At 43.4% G+C, this 18,585-nt stretch overlaps 2 protein-coding genes across 2 annotated transcripts; both read right to left on the reverse strand.

Moving 5' to 3' along the window:
- Positions 1 to 2,435: 2,435 nt before the first annotated feature.
- LOC139288417 (keratin, type I cytoskeletal 18-like) lies at positions 2,436 to 5,910 on the reverse strand. The gene is made up of 7 exons (XM_070909701.1): positions 5,488 to 5,910; positions 4,718 to 4,800; positions 4,478 to 4,634; positions 4,094 to 4,258; positions 3,863 to 3,988; positions 3,170 to 3,393; positions 2,436 to 2,565 (listed from the first exon to the last, which is right to left on the reverse strand). Exons 1-7 carry the CDS (start codon positions 5,908 to 5,910, stop codon positions 2,436 to 2,438), a joined length of 1,308 nt encoding a protein of 435 aa, XP_070765802.1.
- A 1,561-nt stretch (positions 5,911 to 7,471) lies between these two features.
- krt18a.1 (keratin 18a, tandem duplicate 1) lies at positions 7,472 to 14,264 on the reverse strand. The gene is made up of 7 exons (XM_070910318.1): positions 13,741 to 14,264; positions 11,215 to 11,297; positions 10,325 to 10,481; positions 8,886 to 9,050; positions 8,635 to 8,760; positions 8,207 to 8,427; positions 7,472 to 8,068 (listed from the first exon to the last, which is right to left on the reverse strand). The coding sequence occupies exons 1-7, from the start codon at positions 14,179 to 14,181 to the stop codon at positions 7,954 to 7,956; spliced, it is 1,308 nt and encodes a 435-aa protein (XP_070766419.1). The 5' UTR covers positions 14,182 to 14,264; the 3' UTR covers positions 7,472 to 7,953.
- Between the last annotated feature and the right edge of the window lie 4,321 nt (positions 14,265 to 18,585).

Raw genomic sequence — 18,585 nt, forward strand, 5'->3', positions numbered from 1 at the left:
CCCCTCAGTCCTGCTGTCCTCATGTCTCCCCCAAACTTGTCCCGCACACCACACCCTTCTCCTTCCACCACCGGTCCCTCACTCCTCCTCCTCTTTTGCTCCCACTGGGAGGAGGCCCAGAGCGTTGGGAGCACTGGATGGCTGACTGACTGACTCACACCAGACACACCCAACAGATGTGTTGGGTAGAGGGAAACATATATGTGTGTGTGACAGAGATGATTCATGGTTCGTCTATGTCAACTTTTTTGCTAGAGAAAAGGGAGAAGGAGATTAAGAGGCTGTTTACACTGTCGGCCTCTGACCTACTGTCATGTTACAGCTAAAGCTGTTTATCTTAACTCGTGATAGCTGCCGATGACCCTTTGCAGGCCTGCTCTTAAAGCATCCGTATTTGATGCAATGAGCTTGCGACAATTCACCTGTAACAATCTGTGAAACGTATCTGTGGCTTGGCTGCAGACACGTGGGTGGCACGTTAAGAATCACACGTCGCCGCCCTCACAGATCACAAGATTAAGAACCTTTTTAATTGGAGAATTGGGATCAGTTTGGGGAAGGGGGTTTCCTTGCCTCAGCTGCAGTAAACTGTAATGTTTTATTTAATTTTTATTGACATTTAAAGTACAGGCTCAGAATCTTTAAAGTCTCTTTTAATACAATGGTCATATGCCATATGTACGACTGTTGCTATAATCAAAGTAAATCTGCAAATCTTTCTTTACATGGAGTTCAACGTTAGGTGAACTTTCACCTAGAAATGTGTGACATTAACCAATAAGCTGCCTTGACAGTACTGACCTCAGAGCAGTAAATCTGAAATGGAGGGAAGCTATCATTTCGCATTAGCTGTGTTGCACCATCCAGTTTTGCTTAACGCTCCCCTGTCGGAGTAGAAACTGCCCAACTAAAAAGGCATTTGCAGACAATTAGAGCTTCAACTCTTCACTGACTGAAATGATGTACAATCCTGAGAACACGGGCCAGTACAGAGAAAACAGAAAGAAGCTTGGAGAACTGTTGTAACTGACTAGTGCTAGCATTTTTCCAGGTGGGTAGCTATTTAGCGGTTAGCTCGCCAGTTACAGTAATTCTTTCCCAACTGGCCCTGCGAGTAGTCTCCACTTCACCAAGCTTCTAGTCACTGTGCCACTCTCTGGGGTGACCAGGCCTTTAGAGCCAATGTCGTTGTATTTACAAAGATTAGTCAAGCTAAAATGGCTCTGATGATGGATTTAATAGTTGTAGTTTTTTGGTGAGTAATGACTAAGCAAAGGGAGTCCTCAAAGGGCCTCCTCTCTTCATGCAGAGAGAAAGGTATTGTTCACCCAGCTCTCTGTGGGGCCTGAGGAATTACTGGCATGCAGTAGAGACATGCACTGCTGTTTCCAAATCTACCTCCCCATCCATCTCCTGTCTTTCAGTCTTGCCATCCCTATTTTTCTACTCTTTCTGTGGAATTCCCAGTTTCTCTGTTTTTTTTTCTGCCCAGCTTTCTGTCAGCGGGGGCCAGACTATGACGCATATGGCTGCAGGGGATGGCGGAGCCCAGCTGCAGCAGAGGCTTTTCAGGGAAGACAGTCGTGCGACTTTGCCCCCGTAACAACAGATAGTGGGACCCGAGACTGGCAAGAGGAGCCACTCATAGCAGACACACTGTCACACACACTGTACACAATAGCAGCAGCAGGGCATACAACGTTGCACTGAAAACTGGCACAAATTAGGAAACTGTTGCCTTGTTGTCAGATGCAGTTGGGAAACCAGTCTTGATTAGAAACTGGCTGAATCATTTATGGTGCTGTCTGTGGAATATTGCAATTGAATATGTCCAAAAAATGTTGTTACTGTTGCCACATTTCTATTTCTGTTAACAACATATAAACGGCCCATTAACATGAGTGACTAATGTGAATAAACAGAGAGCAGAGACCCAGGACTGCTCAGACATGGCCCTCCGCCTATTATGGGACAAGGCTAAAGAACTACAGGTCAGAAAGTGAATTCCTCAGAAGCTGAAATGATTTCCCACACTCATAGTGGTGCCATGTCATTGTTCCGAAAGCCCATAGTCCGAAAAACATCCCATTGGACCGAAAGCCCATTTGTCCATTTGTCTGACAGCCCGTTATCCTGAAAACAAACGGCCATTGCGTAATCAATGTTTCCATCAGTGTGTTATATTGCAGATTTTGTTGCCCCGCCCCCCAGTAAGCTAAGCTAACTTGCTGGCTGTCGCTTCATATTTAACGTACGTAAGCATATTTCCACAAAACGTCAAATTCCTTCAAGGGAATTCTGTAAATAATGTCTCATAATCAGCAGGCTATGAATGCATAACTGATTGTAATGATTGTTTTGCTCCTTAACACAAAGCTCAAAAAAATAAAAAAATAAAACAGTCACAGGCATGATGGTGCACTTTCTGTTGGTTTTTAATTAACAGCAAGCTTTTCACTGGACTTGACGTCCTTGCTCTCTGACACCACTTTGCCGTCCACCAGAGTCTGAGTGACCGTTACCACTTTGGTCTGGACCGTTCTCGCATCAACTGCATCCTCTAGTCTGGAAAAACAAACAAATCAGTTTAAGGTTATTCTTTTGTTATTAGTGTTGCCTTGGTTAAGTGTCTGTCACGCCAAAGGAGTTCCGAGTTCGCAAAGAAGATGAAACGTTTTGTAAAACTTTTTGCATTCTGTCGTCACAGTTTTCACTCTGTGTAAGAGGGTGTAAAGAATCACAGTAAACAGAAAGTAAAGCTCACTACGACTTCAGCCATCATTATGCAAGAGTTCAGCCACTTGGAGAGCCGCAGTTGAAGACAACATATTATGAATAAAATTAAACTTAGTCCTAGTTTACACACTGGAATAAGATCCTTGGTGTCACTATTTTGTTATCAAATATATTTTGTGTCTCAGAGTTCTCTGGTGTCCACATGCTGTAAGTGATGGGAAGTGTATTGTATTGACGGAAGATGAATTACTTTTACTTTCCATATCAAAGTCACTTCATGTTTGCATGAACGTCATTTGAATTCAATTTGCAAAAAAGGCCCTGAGACGAACAAAGCTGACTGTTTGGCTTTCAGCGAGGGCTTCAGCTACGTTTTCACATGCAGTATTTACTGTTTCACCCAAACCTTCTGCCCCCTCTCCTACATACTCACTTTAAGTCTGCTCCACCGTCCAGCAGCCTCCTGTACTCCGCAATCTCGGCCTCCAGTTTCACCTTGATATTGAGCAGTTGCTCGTACTCCCGTGTGTTGTGCTTGATGCCAGTGCGGATCTGAGTGAGCTCCTCCTGCAGCCTCAGGATGATTGCGTTGTACTTCTCCACCTCCATGTTGTAACGCATCTCGATGTCACGCAGGGTGGCCTCCAGGGACGCTTTCTGTCAAGAGGTGGAGAAAAAGCTTGATTACGCGACTGATTGATGCAGTTCAGAAACGGAACGATCGCTTTTGTTGGCTTTCTTGCAGAGTTAGATGCTAAATACGAAACTACAGCTAGCAGCCGGTTAGCTTAGCACAAAGACTGGAAACAGGAGGAAAACAGCAAACCAAGCGCCTCTAAAGCTCACACATTACACCCCGTAAAACCACTGTTGTTCTTACACTTTGTTTTTTGGACAGATTAAACAAACCGAGATGCAACACATGAATTAGCGAGCTAAGCTAAGCTAACCGCCTCCCGGATGTATCTTCATATTTAACTGACAGAAGTGCGAGTGGTATCCATCTTCTCACTCTCTGCAAGAAGAGTTAATTAAATGTATTTCTCAAACTGTCCAACAATTCCCAAAGAAGTTGCCGGGTGTGAATGTATAATCTGCAGTTCAAACCAGCACACAGTGTTCTTACCAGACTAAGTACAGACTGCAGTTCAATGTCCAGCGCCTGATACCTCCTCCTGGTTTCAGTCATCACACTCGTTGCCTCCTTCAGAGCTGTTGTGCTCTCTGTCACTTGGACCTGCACCTCAGTGATCTAAAGGCATGATAAAAATGCGTACAGCATTTAGAGATTGCACTTGTACAAACACAGCTAGTTAACCCAAAAATGTGTCGTGACAAATGTGCATTGACGAATTACCTGAGATTCATGCCATGCTTTGACCTCTTCCTGGTTCTTCAGGGCTATCTTCTCATACTTAGCCCTCATCTCCTCCATGATCCTGGCCAGGTCCTGTCCTTTAGGAGCATCAACATCCACATGGACGCCAACCTGGGTGATCTGGGCACGCATTTCTGCAACATCCTGTTGAGGGGGAAATAGTCAGGGAGTGATTTCCTGAGCAAGGTTAATGGGGTTATCCTGTGCAAAGAGGTTAAGGAACAAGCTGAGTATTTACAGTCCTATTTACAGTAGTATTGATTATTGAATAGGTTTCTCTTTCAATTACCATCCTATCATTTAGTTCGATTACGCCGAATGCGGTTGTCATCATATAAATAATTTGGGACCAATGTCCCTCACCGTCAAATGGTTCTTCCTCAGGCTGATCAACTCTTCGTTGAGAGACTCGATGTCGCCCTCCAGGTGCAGGCGAATAATGTTGGTATCGTCCAGAACCTTCCTCAGTCTGGCCACATCAGCCTCCACTGTCTGACGCATGGACATCTCATACTCCATCCTGCCGAAACACACTGTTCATGAGATGCGCTCACGCTGGATGGACAACCTGTTTCGTCTTGTGTGAAAAAGCTGAACACTCACTTGACTCTGAAGTCATCCGCAGCCAGGCGTGCGTTGTCAAGAGCGATAGCAAGGTGCGCGTTGCCCTTGATCATGTCAAATATCTGAAAGAAATTAAATGCTTTGTTATTTTCAGTGTGTGAAATGCAAAAGAGCCTCGCTTGGTCTTTCAGCTTCAGCCTGGAATGACTTTTGCCCAAACGTGATGTGACATTTACAAGGTGAGGAGGTGATGTCAAGTGGACAGAGCACTGAGGTCTTTGTCAATAAAAAGTTATGCATGAAGACCGTTCAGTTCCCCCCCGGTCCATTCCAATGGACACAACGTTTCTAGGATGTCCAGATCTTGATTACTGCCATCTAACTTCACCCAAATGCTCAAGTGTAATTGATTGGATGTCTATAAGCCAATCACAGTGTCCCACATCATCTAAAGTGGACTGCAGTAGAGCCACTCTTCCCTTTTTCAGCAACCTTTCTAATGATACAATTAGTTTATAATGCATCCTAATGATTATGCACACAGACTACTCATTCAGGAGACTTTTAACATAGTGTTTTCTGGAGATGTTGAGGATATTCTGACGAGTGATGACGAGGCTGTATACAAAATATATATGCAGTGTGTCTCGAGGCATCACTTTGTACATTCATATGAATTAACCATTCATGCAAAATGAATGAATTCATGTTTTTTGTTGCAAAAAAGGTCTCTTAAGAATATTTATTGTCATTTTTACTTTTAGGTGGTTTCTTGTGTTCAGGTTCTGATGAATGATTAATTGACTCACCTTGGCCCTCAGCTCCGTGATGATGGCGTTGTACTTGCTGTAGTCCCTCCCCTCCAAGGGGCCCTTCTTCTCGATGGCCTCTCTGATCTTTATCTCCAGCTTGCTGTTGGCCTTCTCAAGATTCCTCACCGTCTCTAGGTAGCTAGCCAGGCGGTCGTTCAGGTGCTGCATGGTTGTCTTCTCGTTCGTGATGGCCAGGGTTCCAGAAGTGGACCCAGAGGACAAGGACTGGTAGTCATACCCACCCCCAAAGCTGCTGCCAACCCGTCTGCCATAGGTGGCGGTTGAGATCCTGGTCCCATGGCCACCTGCCCCTCCGCTAACGCTGTGGGCATAAGCCCTCTCCACCTGTAGAGGTCTGGGAATGGCTGTTGAACGGAAACCAAGAATTTGAGAACTCTGGTGTTTAATCAGGGGCTCCATTGCTGATCAATCAGGGGAAGAAGTGGTCCGTCCTGGCACAGTGGGGTTTGGCAGCTGAGAGTGAAGGACAGAGGAGAGTCCCGGGGTCTTATATATCTCTCTGAAAGGTAATATTCTTTCCTGCCACTCCTCCCCTATCTATATAACATTTTTATCTTTAGCCCTCTTGCTTAGACTTTGTCCCAATAGCACCCACTATGAACTATACGGTTACAGGAAGGATCCAGTACAGGTAGGGAGGCAGACAGGATACAGGATACATCATCAGTCATCATCATCATCATCAGTCGCACAGAGGCCACTTGGAGAGCAGAGGGAAAATGGCAACGTGAAATTCAAACGTTTGTGATGTGTCTAATGATTACCAAAACCACTACTGATACAGGTTTATGATATTTTGCAAAACAGCAATTTTTCCATACGTTCACAGATAATGTTGGAAATAAAGAAATCTCAAGCTAAACAGGGCAACAGTATCAACTGCAATTAGTTATATGACGTTTTTCAGTAAAACATCAAGCTATCAATGAGATTTTCTTTCTTGTGGGAGATATACACCTCTGGAGTGACTCCAGCTCTCTGAAGGGTCGATCTCCCCAAGTTCCCTTCTGTTTTTCAGTGCAATTACCTTGTTCAGGTTAATAATCTACCAGGAATGTGTACCTGCGTGTAATTGGTTGGTCTACGCCGTGATCCTGCGTTGGCACACCCATTCTGCCAAAGCAGTCAGTGGTCTCATTGAAATGAATGTGGGGTCTGCATGTTTTTTTTTTTAACTCTATGAAGTTTTTGTTTGTGTGTGTCTGTTGGGGGGGGGGGGGGGGGGTGAAGACTGCAAGCTAAAGTTGCCAATGGATGAAGGATGAAGGATCTAATGCTCATCACACATGAACTCGGAGGCCTAATATAGTTAACGGGGGTTCCTGATTTATTTATAGTTTTGACTTCAGTGTGTCATAAATTCACATGGAGCTCAGCGTAAAGTTAATTCATTCACTCTCTTCCTGTTTCTCTAATCAGCTAATCACGGGTGTTTACTCTCTCACTATCCAACCAGATTTTGCCACAATCTCCATCAGCCAATCGTATCGCTGCTGCCAAAACTTTGCCTCCTCCACCCCACTCACCTCCCGTCATCTCATTCAGTGTCCGGGCTGAGCTCATCAGAAGACCAGTCCTCATCACATCCAGATCTTCAGCGTCCTTTCACCACCACCAGTGTCTGGACTTCATCAGGGGGGGTTTCCCAGACTAAGGCTTCACTACCCCCTTAAAATACAAATATGATGACGTCATGATGGGGTCTAACCACCAAAGACACATTTCTTATCTTTATTATGCACTCGTCAATAAAATACTTGTCCCTCCTGATTGAAATATTGCTATTGGGAGTGAAAGCAGTCACTATCCGCTGTTACTAAATGTCCTTTTGATTGATTCATTCAATCATTGATTTTATTCCTCCTGCTTCCTCCTGTCATGCTATCATACTAATATAATCTGATATATTTGACAGAAATTATTTTTCGGTTTTCAACAAAACACCACGTTCACACCAAGATACATTTCTTGAATGGACTTTATTGAATTGTCATGAACATCACAGGGAAATGGACAGGCTCAACCGGACAGAAAGAAAACCAAAGAGGATGAAAAATATCAAATGTTTTGTATTTAATCTGACTGTATTTAATTTTTTCTTTAAAAATTTTTTTTACTTTGAAATATTCAATTAGTCTTCAATTAGTTTAAGTCTCTGAAAAACAAAGCTCACAGTTGTCCAATTCTGAGCTTTCGCAAACATCTGCAGGTCGACACACGAACGCATAAATAAATCATGATGAAATAAATAAAAGATGATTTCGTTTTCCTCTGATCCGGTTTGTTTTCGTCAGCCTGCGAAAGAGCTGTATGAACCAGGACGTAAACCTAAATGTCAGCTGAGACTCTAACGGTTAGTGCTGTATGACTAGTAAGAGAGGAGTATCGTATGTTAGCGTTATGATGCACTGTCAGTGAGTGTCAGGTGGCTGCTTCTGGTGTTCAAAGGTTCTTGGTTTCTGAGGTGGACGAAACCACCTTGCCATCCACCAGGGTCTGCGTGACGGTCATCACTTTGGTCTTCACTGTTTTCTGTTCTTCCAGAGCGTCCTGGAGCCTGAACGCAAAGATCAAGAACAAATTAGGTGGCTTCTATTGACAGATTTTTTTTAATGGTGAACTTTGTCTCTGCATTCAAATGGGGAATACAATGAAGGTTTTGACAACTCTGTTGTAGAATCACTAATCTACGCACATGAAATCTTCCCCGTCCAGCAGCCGTCTGTATGTCGCGATCTCGGCCTCCAGCTTCATCTTCGTGTTGAGCAGGGCCTCGTACTCCTGCATCTGCATCTGGATGTTGTTCCGCAGCTGCGTGAGCTCCGCCTCCAGGCCCAGGGTGATGGTGTTGAGAGACTCAATCTCCATGTTGTAACGCATCTCTGTGTCCCTCAGAGTGCCCTCCAGGGAGGCTTTCTGCGTGCACGAGACAAGCAAGGTTGAAAGCAAAGAACGGGTTAAAATCTTACAGTGAGCCCAACTCGCTGATGACAGCTCCATAGTGAGGGGTCACCGGAGTGTGAAGCTTGTGTCAACAAAGTAAATGCGAGAGACTTGAAGTGAGAGTGCTGAGTTAGCGTGTGTTGAGGTAAATCGAGTGTGCGCTGACTGAGTGCTTCTCACCAGGCTCTTCTGTGACTCCAGCTCGATCTCCAGGGTTTGTATCTGTCTCCGGAGGTCATTCACCTCTGTCTGGGCTCCTTTCAGGGCCTCTGTGTTCTGGGTGACCTGGGTCTGCACTTCTGTTATCTGCAATATGATTGAGATCAAAAGATCTATTTAAGAATGTCACCACTCTGTTTTTTTTCTCCCACAGGGACTTTGTGCTTGACAGGAACTTCCCCGTTTGCAGATGTTTCTTGTTAATCATTTACCTGAGATTCGTGCCACACTTTGAGTTCTTCCTGGTTCTTCTGTGCCATCTTCTCATACTTGGCTCTTATTTCTGACATGATCTGGGCCAGGTCCTGTCCTTTAGGAGCGTCGACATCCACGTGGACTCCTGACTGGGAGATCTGGTTACGGAGCTCCATAACTTCCTAAAGAGATAATGAGGAATTAATAGACTTGGTCACAAATCCTAACTTTTATTTTCTCATCGCTCATGAAAAGTAGCCTTTGTGCAGATTCTAGTGCACTTAAAAGGTGAAAATGAAATAATGTCCATGTGAAGTCTTTAAAGCATTGGATCATCAGTGGACAGAGCACTGCTTAGAGTTTATGGATTCTACCACAAAAGACTTTTCTTACTGAGCCGTGACCCAGCTCTGACTCCTCGCCTCTTCCAACCATTACCATGTTATGGTCAGGTAAATATACAGGGGGGTGCACCTAAACCTGTATCTGGGGCCCTAAACACTTCATTCCTTCAGTAAACAAATGGTTGTGTTTTGGCTTATGCACTTAAATGATAGTCATTTGAATTCACTGGTGTTTTCTCTGTTGCCAAATATGGATTGGAACCACTTTTACGACGAGGCTTCCCACAAAATTCACATACAGATATTTCAGATTTCTTAACAAACCTCCGTCTTCCCACTGAAGTTTTGTCAAGCTTGTTTTTCGGAAAACGCCCTGCAGCCTGTCAGTCGTGGCGTGGTGTGTAACATACATAATTAGCTGATATTGAAGGAGATTATTGGGATCAGCTGGTCAGCAAAATATTTATTCACAGCTGGTCGGCAAATATTTATTCAGGTCTTCTAAAAGGTGTGGAAATTTGTTGAAATGATGTCCAGGGGTGGTTTAAAAGTGGCTTTTGTTTTGGATTCATTGGACTTTGTTGAAAGTAGCACTAAAACAGGTCAACACTGAAGCAGCATGGCTAATCTTTGACTCACCCACAGACAAAACCTACAATACCAGAGCCTAAGCTTAGCCTAAGCTTAGCCTCTGAAAACCTCTCTAAATCCGCTTGTTACGAAAAGTGACAGGGCCCTACGTCAACACACAATTGTTAGAACCGTTTTGGTTATTTCACAAAAGAGATTTCTGCATTTTTGTTTTTGTTCCTGCTTTTTTTACTTGTTTGAAGAGGGCTTGTCATTGAAACATTTGAATCAAAATGTGATGACAGTTGGTTGGGGGTTGTTGGCTAATATTGCCAGGACTATCAATCAAATCTAATTGAACCTGACCTAAACCATAAAGTCCTGACAATCAATGTTAAACTGTTAATAATAATAATACCTCAACTTACAGAACTGTGTTACTTATTTAGTCATGGATATTTAACACTATAGAGGAAACAAAAATGAAACGTTATTCAGGGGCTTTAAGGTTGAGGTTTGGATTTGAATGTCATCATACTCACATTTTCATGGTTCTTCTTGAGGTGGATGAGCTCCTCCTTCAGGGCTTCGATCTCGCTCTCCAGGTTCATGCGGCTCATGTTGGTGTCGTCAATGAGCTTCCTCAGGCCGATGATATCGGCCTCCACAGACTGGCGGATGGCCAGCTCAGACTCGAATCTGAAGAGCGCAGGGCGAGGCAGTGAGGACGGAACCTGGTACAGCTGCTCGCATTCACAGAGACTGGTCCAACTTTGCTAATCTACTCATCAGTAGTTGTATTAAGTAAGCGACGTAACATTCCTCAAACGGATAAATGAAACAAACATAAAAACGCCATGTTTGTCACGATTTGAGGTTTGACTGGTGCTCATTTAATTACATCATCTTGATGCGCCCTCTTCTTCTAAAATGGTTTACTAGCACCCGCCTGAAAATTAGCGCCACCAGCTGTTTATCTCGACAAACCAACTCCTGATATTCGCATAACGGCAGTGGATAGAAACACGCATTCATTTTCTTTTGCAGATTTTTTGGAAATTCGGTTATGATTTGTGCTGCATTTGGATGCAAACCTAGCTACTAAAGGTACTGAATGGACCTACCCCTAGTCATCAACAAACATTTATAAAGGTGTCTTTCCCTTTAAGTTTAAACACATTAATACGTGCTTATATACAATATTCTGTACTATATATTTGACAGCTGTGTTTGCTATATAATTTATGACACAACTCTCCACTAGCTGTGATGCAAAGGTGAGGATTTATGACTACAAGACAAACGACTGTCTCTTTAGATCCTGACACTATGTATTCATAACTACAACCCAGTCAGCAGTAAAAACAGGGTGTGCCTGCAGCTGTCTGGCTTAGCATTTTATAGCCTTGGCGGTACAGCGGGCGGGACTTACTTTACTCTGAAGTCATCGGCCGCCAGGCGAGCATTGTCAATGTTGAGAACCAGGCGAGCGTTGTCGACGGTGGCATCAAACACCTAGAACAGGTTAACGAAAGAAAGAGGTTATTTAGATTCCAAACTGAGGACATGGGCCGGCACAGACAACAGTATCATGTCACCACACCTTAAAGTAATAGTTCGACTTTTTGGGACTTGTTTGGAGAGGAGAAGATAAATACCACCTTCGTATCTGTTTGCTAAATCTGAAGCTACAGCTGGCTTGGCTCTGTCCAAAAGTTAAGAAAGTCTGCCAACCACTTCTAGAGTCCCCGGGAACGGTGATGGTGACGAGAAAACTTTAGGAAGTTACTGCTCCCGGCCAAGAAATAGTCCTGCACATAAGCCCTTGTAAAATCACAACTTGTTGATTTCACACTTCAGTTTTAGTACAAGTGAAGCAAACAAGATATAACCTGTTAACTACTGAGCTTTAGAGGTGATGGTATAGGCCAATTTCTTACATTTGGACAGAGCTAGGCTACCTGTTCATATGAGAGTGGCATCAAAATGTTGAACTAGAACATTATTCTACGTAAGAAACACATTATATTTAAACTGGCGACTGTTCGAAGTTATGTTTATTTTTTGAAGTACAAGCACAGCGTACTGATACACATGCATATAATCGGCGTTTTTCCAGTGAGAGAAGTAGCAGTAGGTTCAGTGTTCGAGAAAAAGAGTCATTGTCTATGTGTGTAAATGAAGGCGGTGCCGGCAGGCCGCTTCAGAAAACCAGATGGTTGCAATATTTGCTTTAGCAGTCACGGTGCGGTAGATAAAGGCTGGGATGGATGGCAGGGGGCCATGAGCCAATCAGAAGCTGCCAGGCACCAACTGTCCTGTCTTGTCGAAGGAGCAGGATCTATTCACCTGCTGACGGAGGCAGGTGATTTGCATGGGGGAGGTGGTGATGGTGGTGGTGGTTGTGTGTGTGTGTGTGTGTGTTTGCGTGGGTAGTTGACTGTGCGTGCTTTACCGGACCAGGCTGTTTTCATGTTGCTGTGAGAGTCTGTGTTTTCACAGGTGGGGGGGCGAGGCATCATGCCAAAAGAAAAATAAAACAGTTTTGACCCCGTCTGGATGAACTGAGGCTTTTAGTAGAATAAACAAAACCTAATTTCAAAGAGTTTTTGTTGTTATATAATGTTTTGAGAATTTTAAGATTTTAGGAAATAGATGGTCTACTAACTACTTCTTCTTCTCTGCCCCCCCTCCCCATTTAGCCCATTTCACATGTTTCATATGTGTCATCATTTCAAAGGAGGGTTAGCTGACGTTGAAGCTGCTGTCTGTGTTGCTCCCACAAGGAAACAGATTTAAAAAAGACTCTTTGCTCTTTGTGGGCATGCACACTCTCCCGCAAGGACACTACAATAACACAGTTTTCCAATGTGGAACTGCCGCAGTAGACACACAGTGTTTGGGCGTTTCAAATGTTCCATTTGGAAACTGCACTAGACTTAATTTTCTGAAAAGGAAAATGTACTTTTGAATGAAGATTGGCAGCAGGATGAGCGTCTGTTTTTCTGTTTTTCTTTCTTAGGCGTTCAATGGGGCAAAATCTGGAATGAATGATTTACAAATTTCCCCGGTTGTGTAATGTCTGCATTTACTTTCAGTTCTGAAATCCTTTTTGCAGTGGTTACCAGTCCTGTACGTATTCGTACGGGGCGTATCAGGTGAGTGTGACACTAATTGCAGATGAATTACTTCAAAATAAAATGCAGATCATAAAGCCAATGTAATAATGAGCTCCACCTTGAAAGATCCTATTCACATGAAGTGAGTCTCTCTTCTTTCCCCGCCTTTCCTACCTTATCAGCTCCTATTGTATGTATACACAGTGACGACTGTACTGCATGTTCAGTCCCTTTGTCCAACTAACAACACATTGTTTGCGTGACACTAAACAAAGAGGAAAAAGGTAGTTAACGCCATGATGTATGGGCCTGCGAGTTGACCCTTTACAGTCTGTAAAGTCCCTAGACTCTCTTGTTTTTTTTTTCTGCTTTCCTGTCTCTCTGACCCCCCTGCTGCTCCAACATTTCTCCACCATACTGTTTCCGGCCCATGGAGTAGCAGCGGGCACTGTGCCAAGGACCGGCAGGAACCCATTCAACCCCAGGTAGGAAACAACAGTGTAGCAGCAACCCTGAGTACTGATGGGGTTACATTTAGGCCGGGGGAACAGAGTATATTTTAACACACATTGAAAATGTCAGTGCCTTGACGATGTACTGTGCCTTAGTCTGCTTCACACAGTTTTTGCTCAATCGCACTTTCATCACATCTTCTCAAAACATTTATCATCTCACAGCTCACCCTGGGTTTCACCTTTCAATTCACTCATCCACATTACCTCCCTCCCTCCCTCCCTCCCTCCCTCCAACTTCCCCTTCACATGCTTTTGGTCATCGCTTAATAAATCATGCACATTCCCCTGTCTGCTCTCACCATCCTCCCCCAGCCCCCTCCTCACCTTCTTCCTCAGGTCGTCCAGGATGGCCTGGTACTTGCTGTAGTCTCTGAAGTCAGGTCCGCTCTTCTCCAGGGCCTCCTTGATCTTAATCTCCAGCTTGTGGTTGGCCTGCTCCAGGTTCCTCACTGTCTCCAGGTAGCTGGCGAGCCGATCGTTCAGGTTCTGCATGGCAAACTTCTCATTGCCCATGATGTCAGCGCTTTTCCCACTGCCACTCACCTGGATGCTGCTGGAGAAGCCCCCTGCTCCAGAGCCCACTCCCATCCCGGCTCCCAACCCGCTGCGGACGGTGGAGGAGACACTGATGCGGTTCCCACCGGCCCCACCGTGGATAGAGGAGGCCCTGTAGACAGGAGCAGAGGCACGGGTGATTGATATAGCAGGAGGCCTGCTGCTAGTGGAGGAGCGCATTGAGTATGTAGTTTGCCTGGAAGATTTCATTGTTGCTGGAGAGTGTGAGATTCAGTGAGCGACTGTGAGTAAGAGAGAGAGAGAGAGAGCACGCTGGGCAGGCAGAAATGGGATCTCACAAACACAAGGCAGGAGAAGAGGGGAAGCTGTTAAACTATATAGACCTTGTGTGGCCCGTAGGCCCGCCCCTCAGACCACTCCTCCTCACCCTGAGTCACCTCCCTCTTTTCCACATGCCCAAACCACAGGACCGCGCTCAGAGCATGCCTTCATCCTTCACAACCTTCCTAAGTAGGTAAATCCTGAGGACTCAGTGGAACTCAATAACTTGGAGATTTGCAGAATTTGGAAAAATAAAACCAGACTTTTTTTTTTATTAGACATGAATGATGCTGAATACTGATAGAACAGTAAAGTCCAAGAACATGAACTTTTCCCGAAAGGTATTAAAACCAAAAATGTGTTTCTCCTTCTGTGTTTTGAACAGTTAATGGAGTTGTGTGGCTCTGAAGCATAAATAATATCAGCTCCACGGACAATAATTGTTGGCAGGATAAATTCATTGTCAGTTTTAGTCTCTTCAGAGGAATTGTTTATGATAAAAATGATGGGTGAGGTGTCCAACAATCCCAATAATGGCCCCCAAAATGAAGTCACATAAACAAATATTTCCACCCACATTAGACTCATCAAAACACGCTGTAGGCTGCTTCACACTCCCCACCCTAAAACACAGTGACACAGTGAGCTTTCGAGAATTCAATTGGGACATGTCTCGTATGGGCGCAGTCAGTTTCCCTGAATGATTTCACTGTCTTTCGTTGCTGTGGGTGGATGAGATCGGCTCATGTCACACCTGGAGAAGCGAGACGTCTCATTTGACTGCATGTCATTTAAGGAAAGAATGAATTTGAATTTGCTGTGTTACAGCGACGGCAGACTATGTGGTCTCTTGCCTTCTCTAACACAGCATGGCAAAATGATATACTGTGTAATTTGAGTGACAGAGACGGACTTATTTACGAGCTGAAGAGATAAGTAACTCCTCGTTTGTTTCATTAGCGGCAGCTTGACAATATAGAATAATATAGAAATTCAAGCACTTTTCATATGAACTTCCACTTGTCAATGTCGATTTTCAAAAACTTTCATGGCCTTGATATTTTGCTCCCCTCAAATTCACAAACTTTCAAGGATTTCAAGGGCCTGTGGGAACCCAGAATTTCAGTATAGTATGAAAATCTGTGCAGAGATGAATGGAAACTAATTTCTACCTGGAACCGTAGGAAGGTACATCTAAAGGTCTAAAACTGTACAGCAAGCATTTAAAAAACTGACCAGCAAACAGGTAAAGTACATGATTTGTAGTTGTATAAAAACTCGATGGTATGGTGCTTTAAAGCCTTGAAGGTTAATAACCATGGATCCTACATGGCCGGATGTGTGTCTGATTGTCCCCCTCCCATAAAGGATATGGTCAAACAAAGGAACAATTCCTCAGCCTCCTTAGTAGATACGTAGGAACAATGACTTCTCTAACCAGTAAACATATCCCAGAAGCCCTCCTGCAGGTTTTTAACACAAGCACATTCCACACATGGTACCTCTAAAGCTACTTGTTATTGGTTTATAACAAGAACAGAAATCCAATCTTATTCTTTTGGTGTCTTTGTAGTTCCTTGTTTTCTTTTGTTGGTCATTTAAAGTTAAGAAAAAGCTTTGAAGCTGTGTTATTTTTTTAATATATCTGTCTGTAATCAAGGCTTAAAATTCCGTTTCCCAGTGTGCAGACCATTGAGCAACAATTAATCAATCTTATTTGGAAATCGTAATTTGTCCTCCCGCCCTTGTCTTTGTCTTCGGTATCAGCATCAACTTGCTCTCAGATACAATTCCTGCTAAACGGTTTTCCGTTTGTCTGTAGTCATGTTCAGTGTCATCCCTCCCCCCCTCAAGTTTTTTTGTCTGTTTTTCAGGAAGGAACATGCAGCAGGATATTAAAGTATAAAGAGCTCCTGATGAAATCAAAACAACTCTTGTACTGTCATTAAGCAGGCAAACAGAAGGGATTCCTGCTAATCATAGCAATAAAGTGGCTTCATAAAAGGTAGCGTCATAACATGTATTATAATAAAAAAAATAGTGTATTATTTTGTAAAAAGATAAACATCAGGCATCCTCTTTTTCCAAAAGTGAGTAATCCTAGATACAGACAAAACCAGCGCTGGCCACACCGGGTCTTTTTATGGTTGGCTAGTTTTAGGGGTTTTGTCTGTGTAGCCGTGGTAGCCGTGACTGCAGTGTTTTGTCTGGTCCTGATGGCTGCCACGCCCGACAGAGAAAACAAAGATTAAGGTGAAGAGATGATAGTGGTACGGAGCAGATAAAGGCGTCAGATTTCAAACTAACTGGATGTGTAAGAGAAATGATGGGGGGGGGGGGGGGGGGGTATTATTGCAGGCTGTAAACCAGCATAATACAACAAAGACATTGGCCTACAATTCTCAATGCTAACACAAGGCTATTTAATGGAAGTGATTCTTTTGAATGAATAGTTAAACATTTTGGGAAAGAGGATTTATACCACCCTCCCATGTCTGTGTGCTAAGTACGGAGTTGTCGCCGGGACATGGTTAGCTTAGCTTAGCTTAGCATTAAGACTGGAGGCAGGTGGAAAAAGCCAGTCTGCCCCCCCCCCCCCCCCCGAATGTGAAAAAATACGCCTTCCAACATCTCTGAAGGTCACTAATTTACACATTCCTTGTTTGTAAAGTGTCAATTTACATTTCTATTTGGTATGGATTCAAAAAACAAAATACAATGTGTTCATTAATAGGTTTTGACTTTGGAAAAAAGTCAGACTAACTGTTTCCCCCTGCTTCCGGGCATTTACGATAATTGCTAAGCTAACCCTATCCATCATTGGAAAATTGAGAAAAAGAGTATTTCCAGAAATGTTGTTGGATTAAGGCTCTGATACAGTTTTAGTTTTCCCTCTTTGCTCACGCTGGCAGGATACATAAATAAACAAATAAATATTATCAAGGAAGCATTAATTCCACGTAAAATCAACATGGTCATGGTGTTGGGAAAACCGCCCATGTTATGTCAAGGGTGATGTACGGTATACTTTTCTGTTGCACAATGATACAAAATGGTACCATTTGATACGAACTACCTTACTGGAGCTCTTTTAATTTCTTCAACCGGCTCTTGTCGGGCTTCCCGTTAGTTTAAACTACTAAATGTTTGATGTGAAAAACGATTCTGTCCTTTGTCACAAGGTTTGGCAACAGCAAAGGCACCTAGGACTTACCTCAAAGGTTCTGGCACAACATCAAGAATGTTTGTCTGTCATTACCACAATAGTCATCACCCACCATGAATCCTTCCCCTCCCGGCTACACGCCAATCTCTGTTCCTTCAAGGGGCAGAGCACAATCTGTTCCCGCACATAATGACAAATTATGGATGGCTTCACATTTCATTAAAGTGTTGTAAAGTTGTTATAATCCTTGTGTGTTCAAATACAGTCAGACATGATATGAATGTTTATTGGGCTCATTTTCTGGCTTTTAGTTTTAAACAATCAGTGAATTTATCAGGATTTATGACTATAAAAAAAGAATGTGTGAAAACTAGATAATCAACATACTATAGGCTAACCATTCATTGTCTTTTTTTTTTTTTTAACTCACTTTGAGGGCCTTTTGTCTTTACTTTTGTTTACTGCAAAGATTTTCTCAGCTGTCTTCATTTGCAAGAGGACCATTTTCTGTAAACCATGATGAACAGCCGGAAACTCAACTTGCAGCAGAGAAAAACAACCACACTCAGTGTGAAATCTATGTGAAAATCAGAAAAGACTGAAGCAATGAGTCCTAAATGTTCACAAAGACAAATAAAACCAAGTTGTAATTGAGGGCAGGACTTGAAAAATGAAAAGCATGAATGTTTAATTAATCAACTAAATTGTTTGTCTTCAGTGTGTGTGTGTGTGTGTGTGTGTGTGTGTGCTGGGTGCATGGGAGGGGCAATGCTAAGCCTCTAAACCTTATCAGCCTCATGTAAAAATGCCACTGACTGTGATGGACGCTGAGTCCTGGAAGTCACAAGACAGTCACACCTACAGTATGGCAAATGTTCTGCCAAGACATACTCTCACTTTGGCTAGATATGCGGGCTGGTAAAAGGGTCAAACGTGAGGTTTATATGGTATTTATGCTGTCAGTGTGAAAGCAACCTGAAAAGTCATAGGTTTTGTGAGGACAGTGCTCTGTTTGGTTACAAGAGTTGTGTTTGTTGTTAATGTTGAGTTAATAATCTCATGTGATTATGCGTTGAAACTCTTCTTTACTTGAGAAAAGAGCTTGACTTCGTCTGGCTGAAACTGTTCCTCCAGACAGCAGAGTTCTTGTTCAGCCTGGACCATCC

The sequence above is a fragment of the Enoplosus armatus genome, chromosome 8, assembly GCF_043641665.1.
Source record: "Enoplosus armatus isolate fEnoArm2 chromosome 8, fEnoArm2.hap1, whole genome shotgun sequence".
In the NCBI taxonomy this organism is placed as follows: domain Eukaryota; kingdom Metazoa; phylum Chordata; class Actinopteri; order Centrarchiformes; family Enoplosidae; genus Enoplosus; species Enoplosus armatus.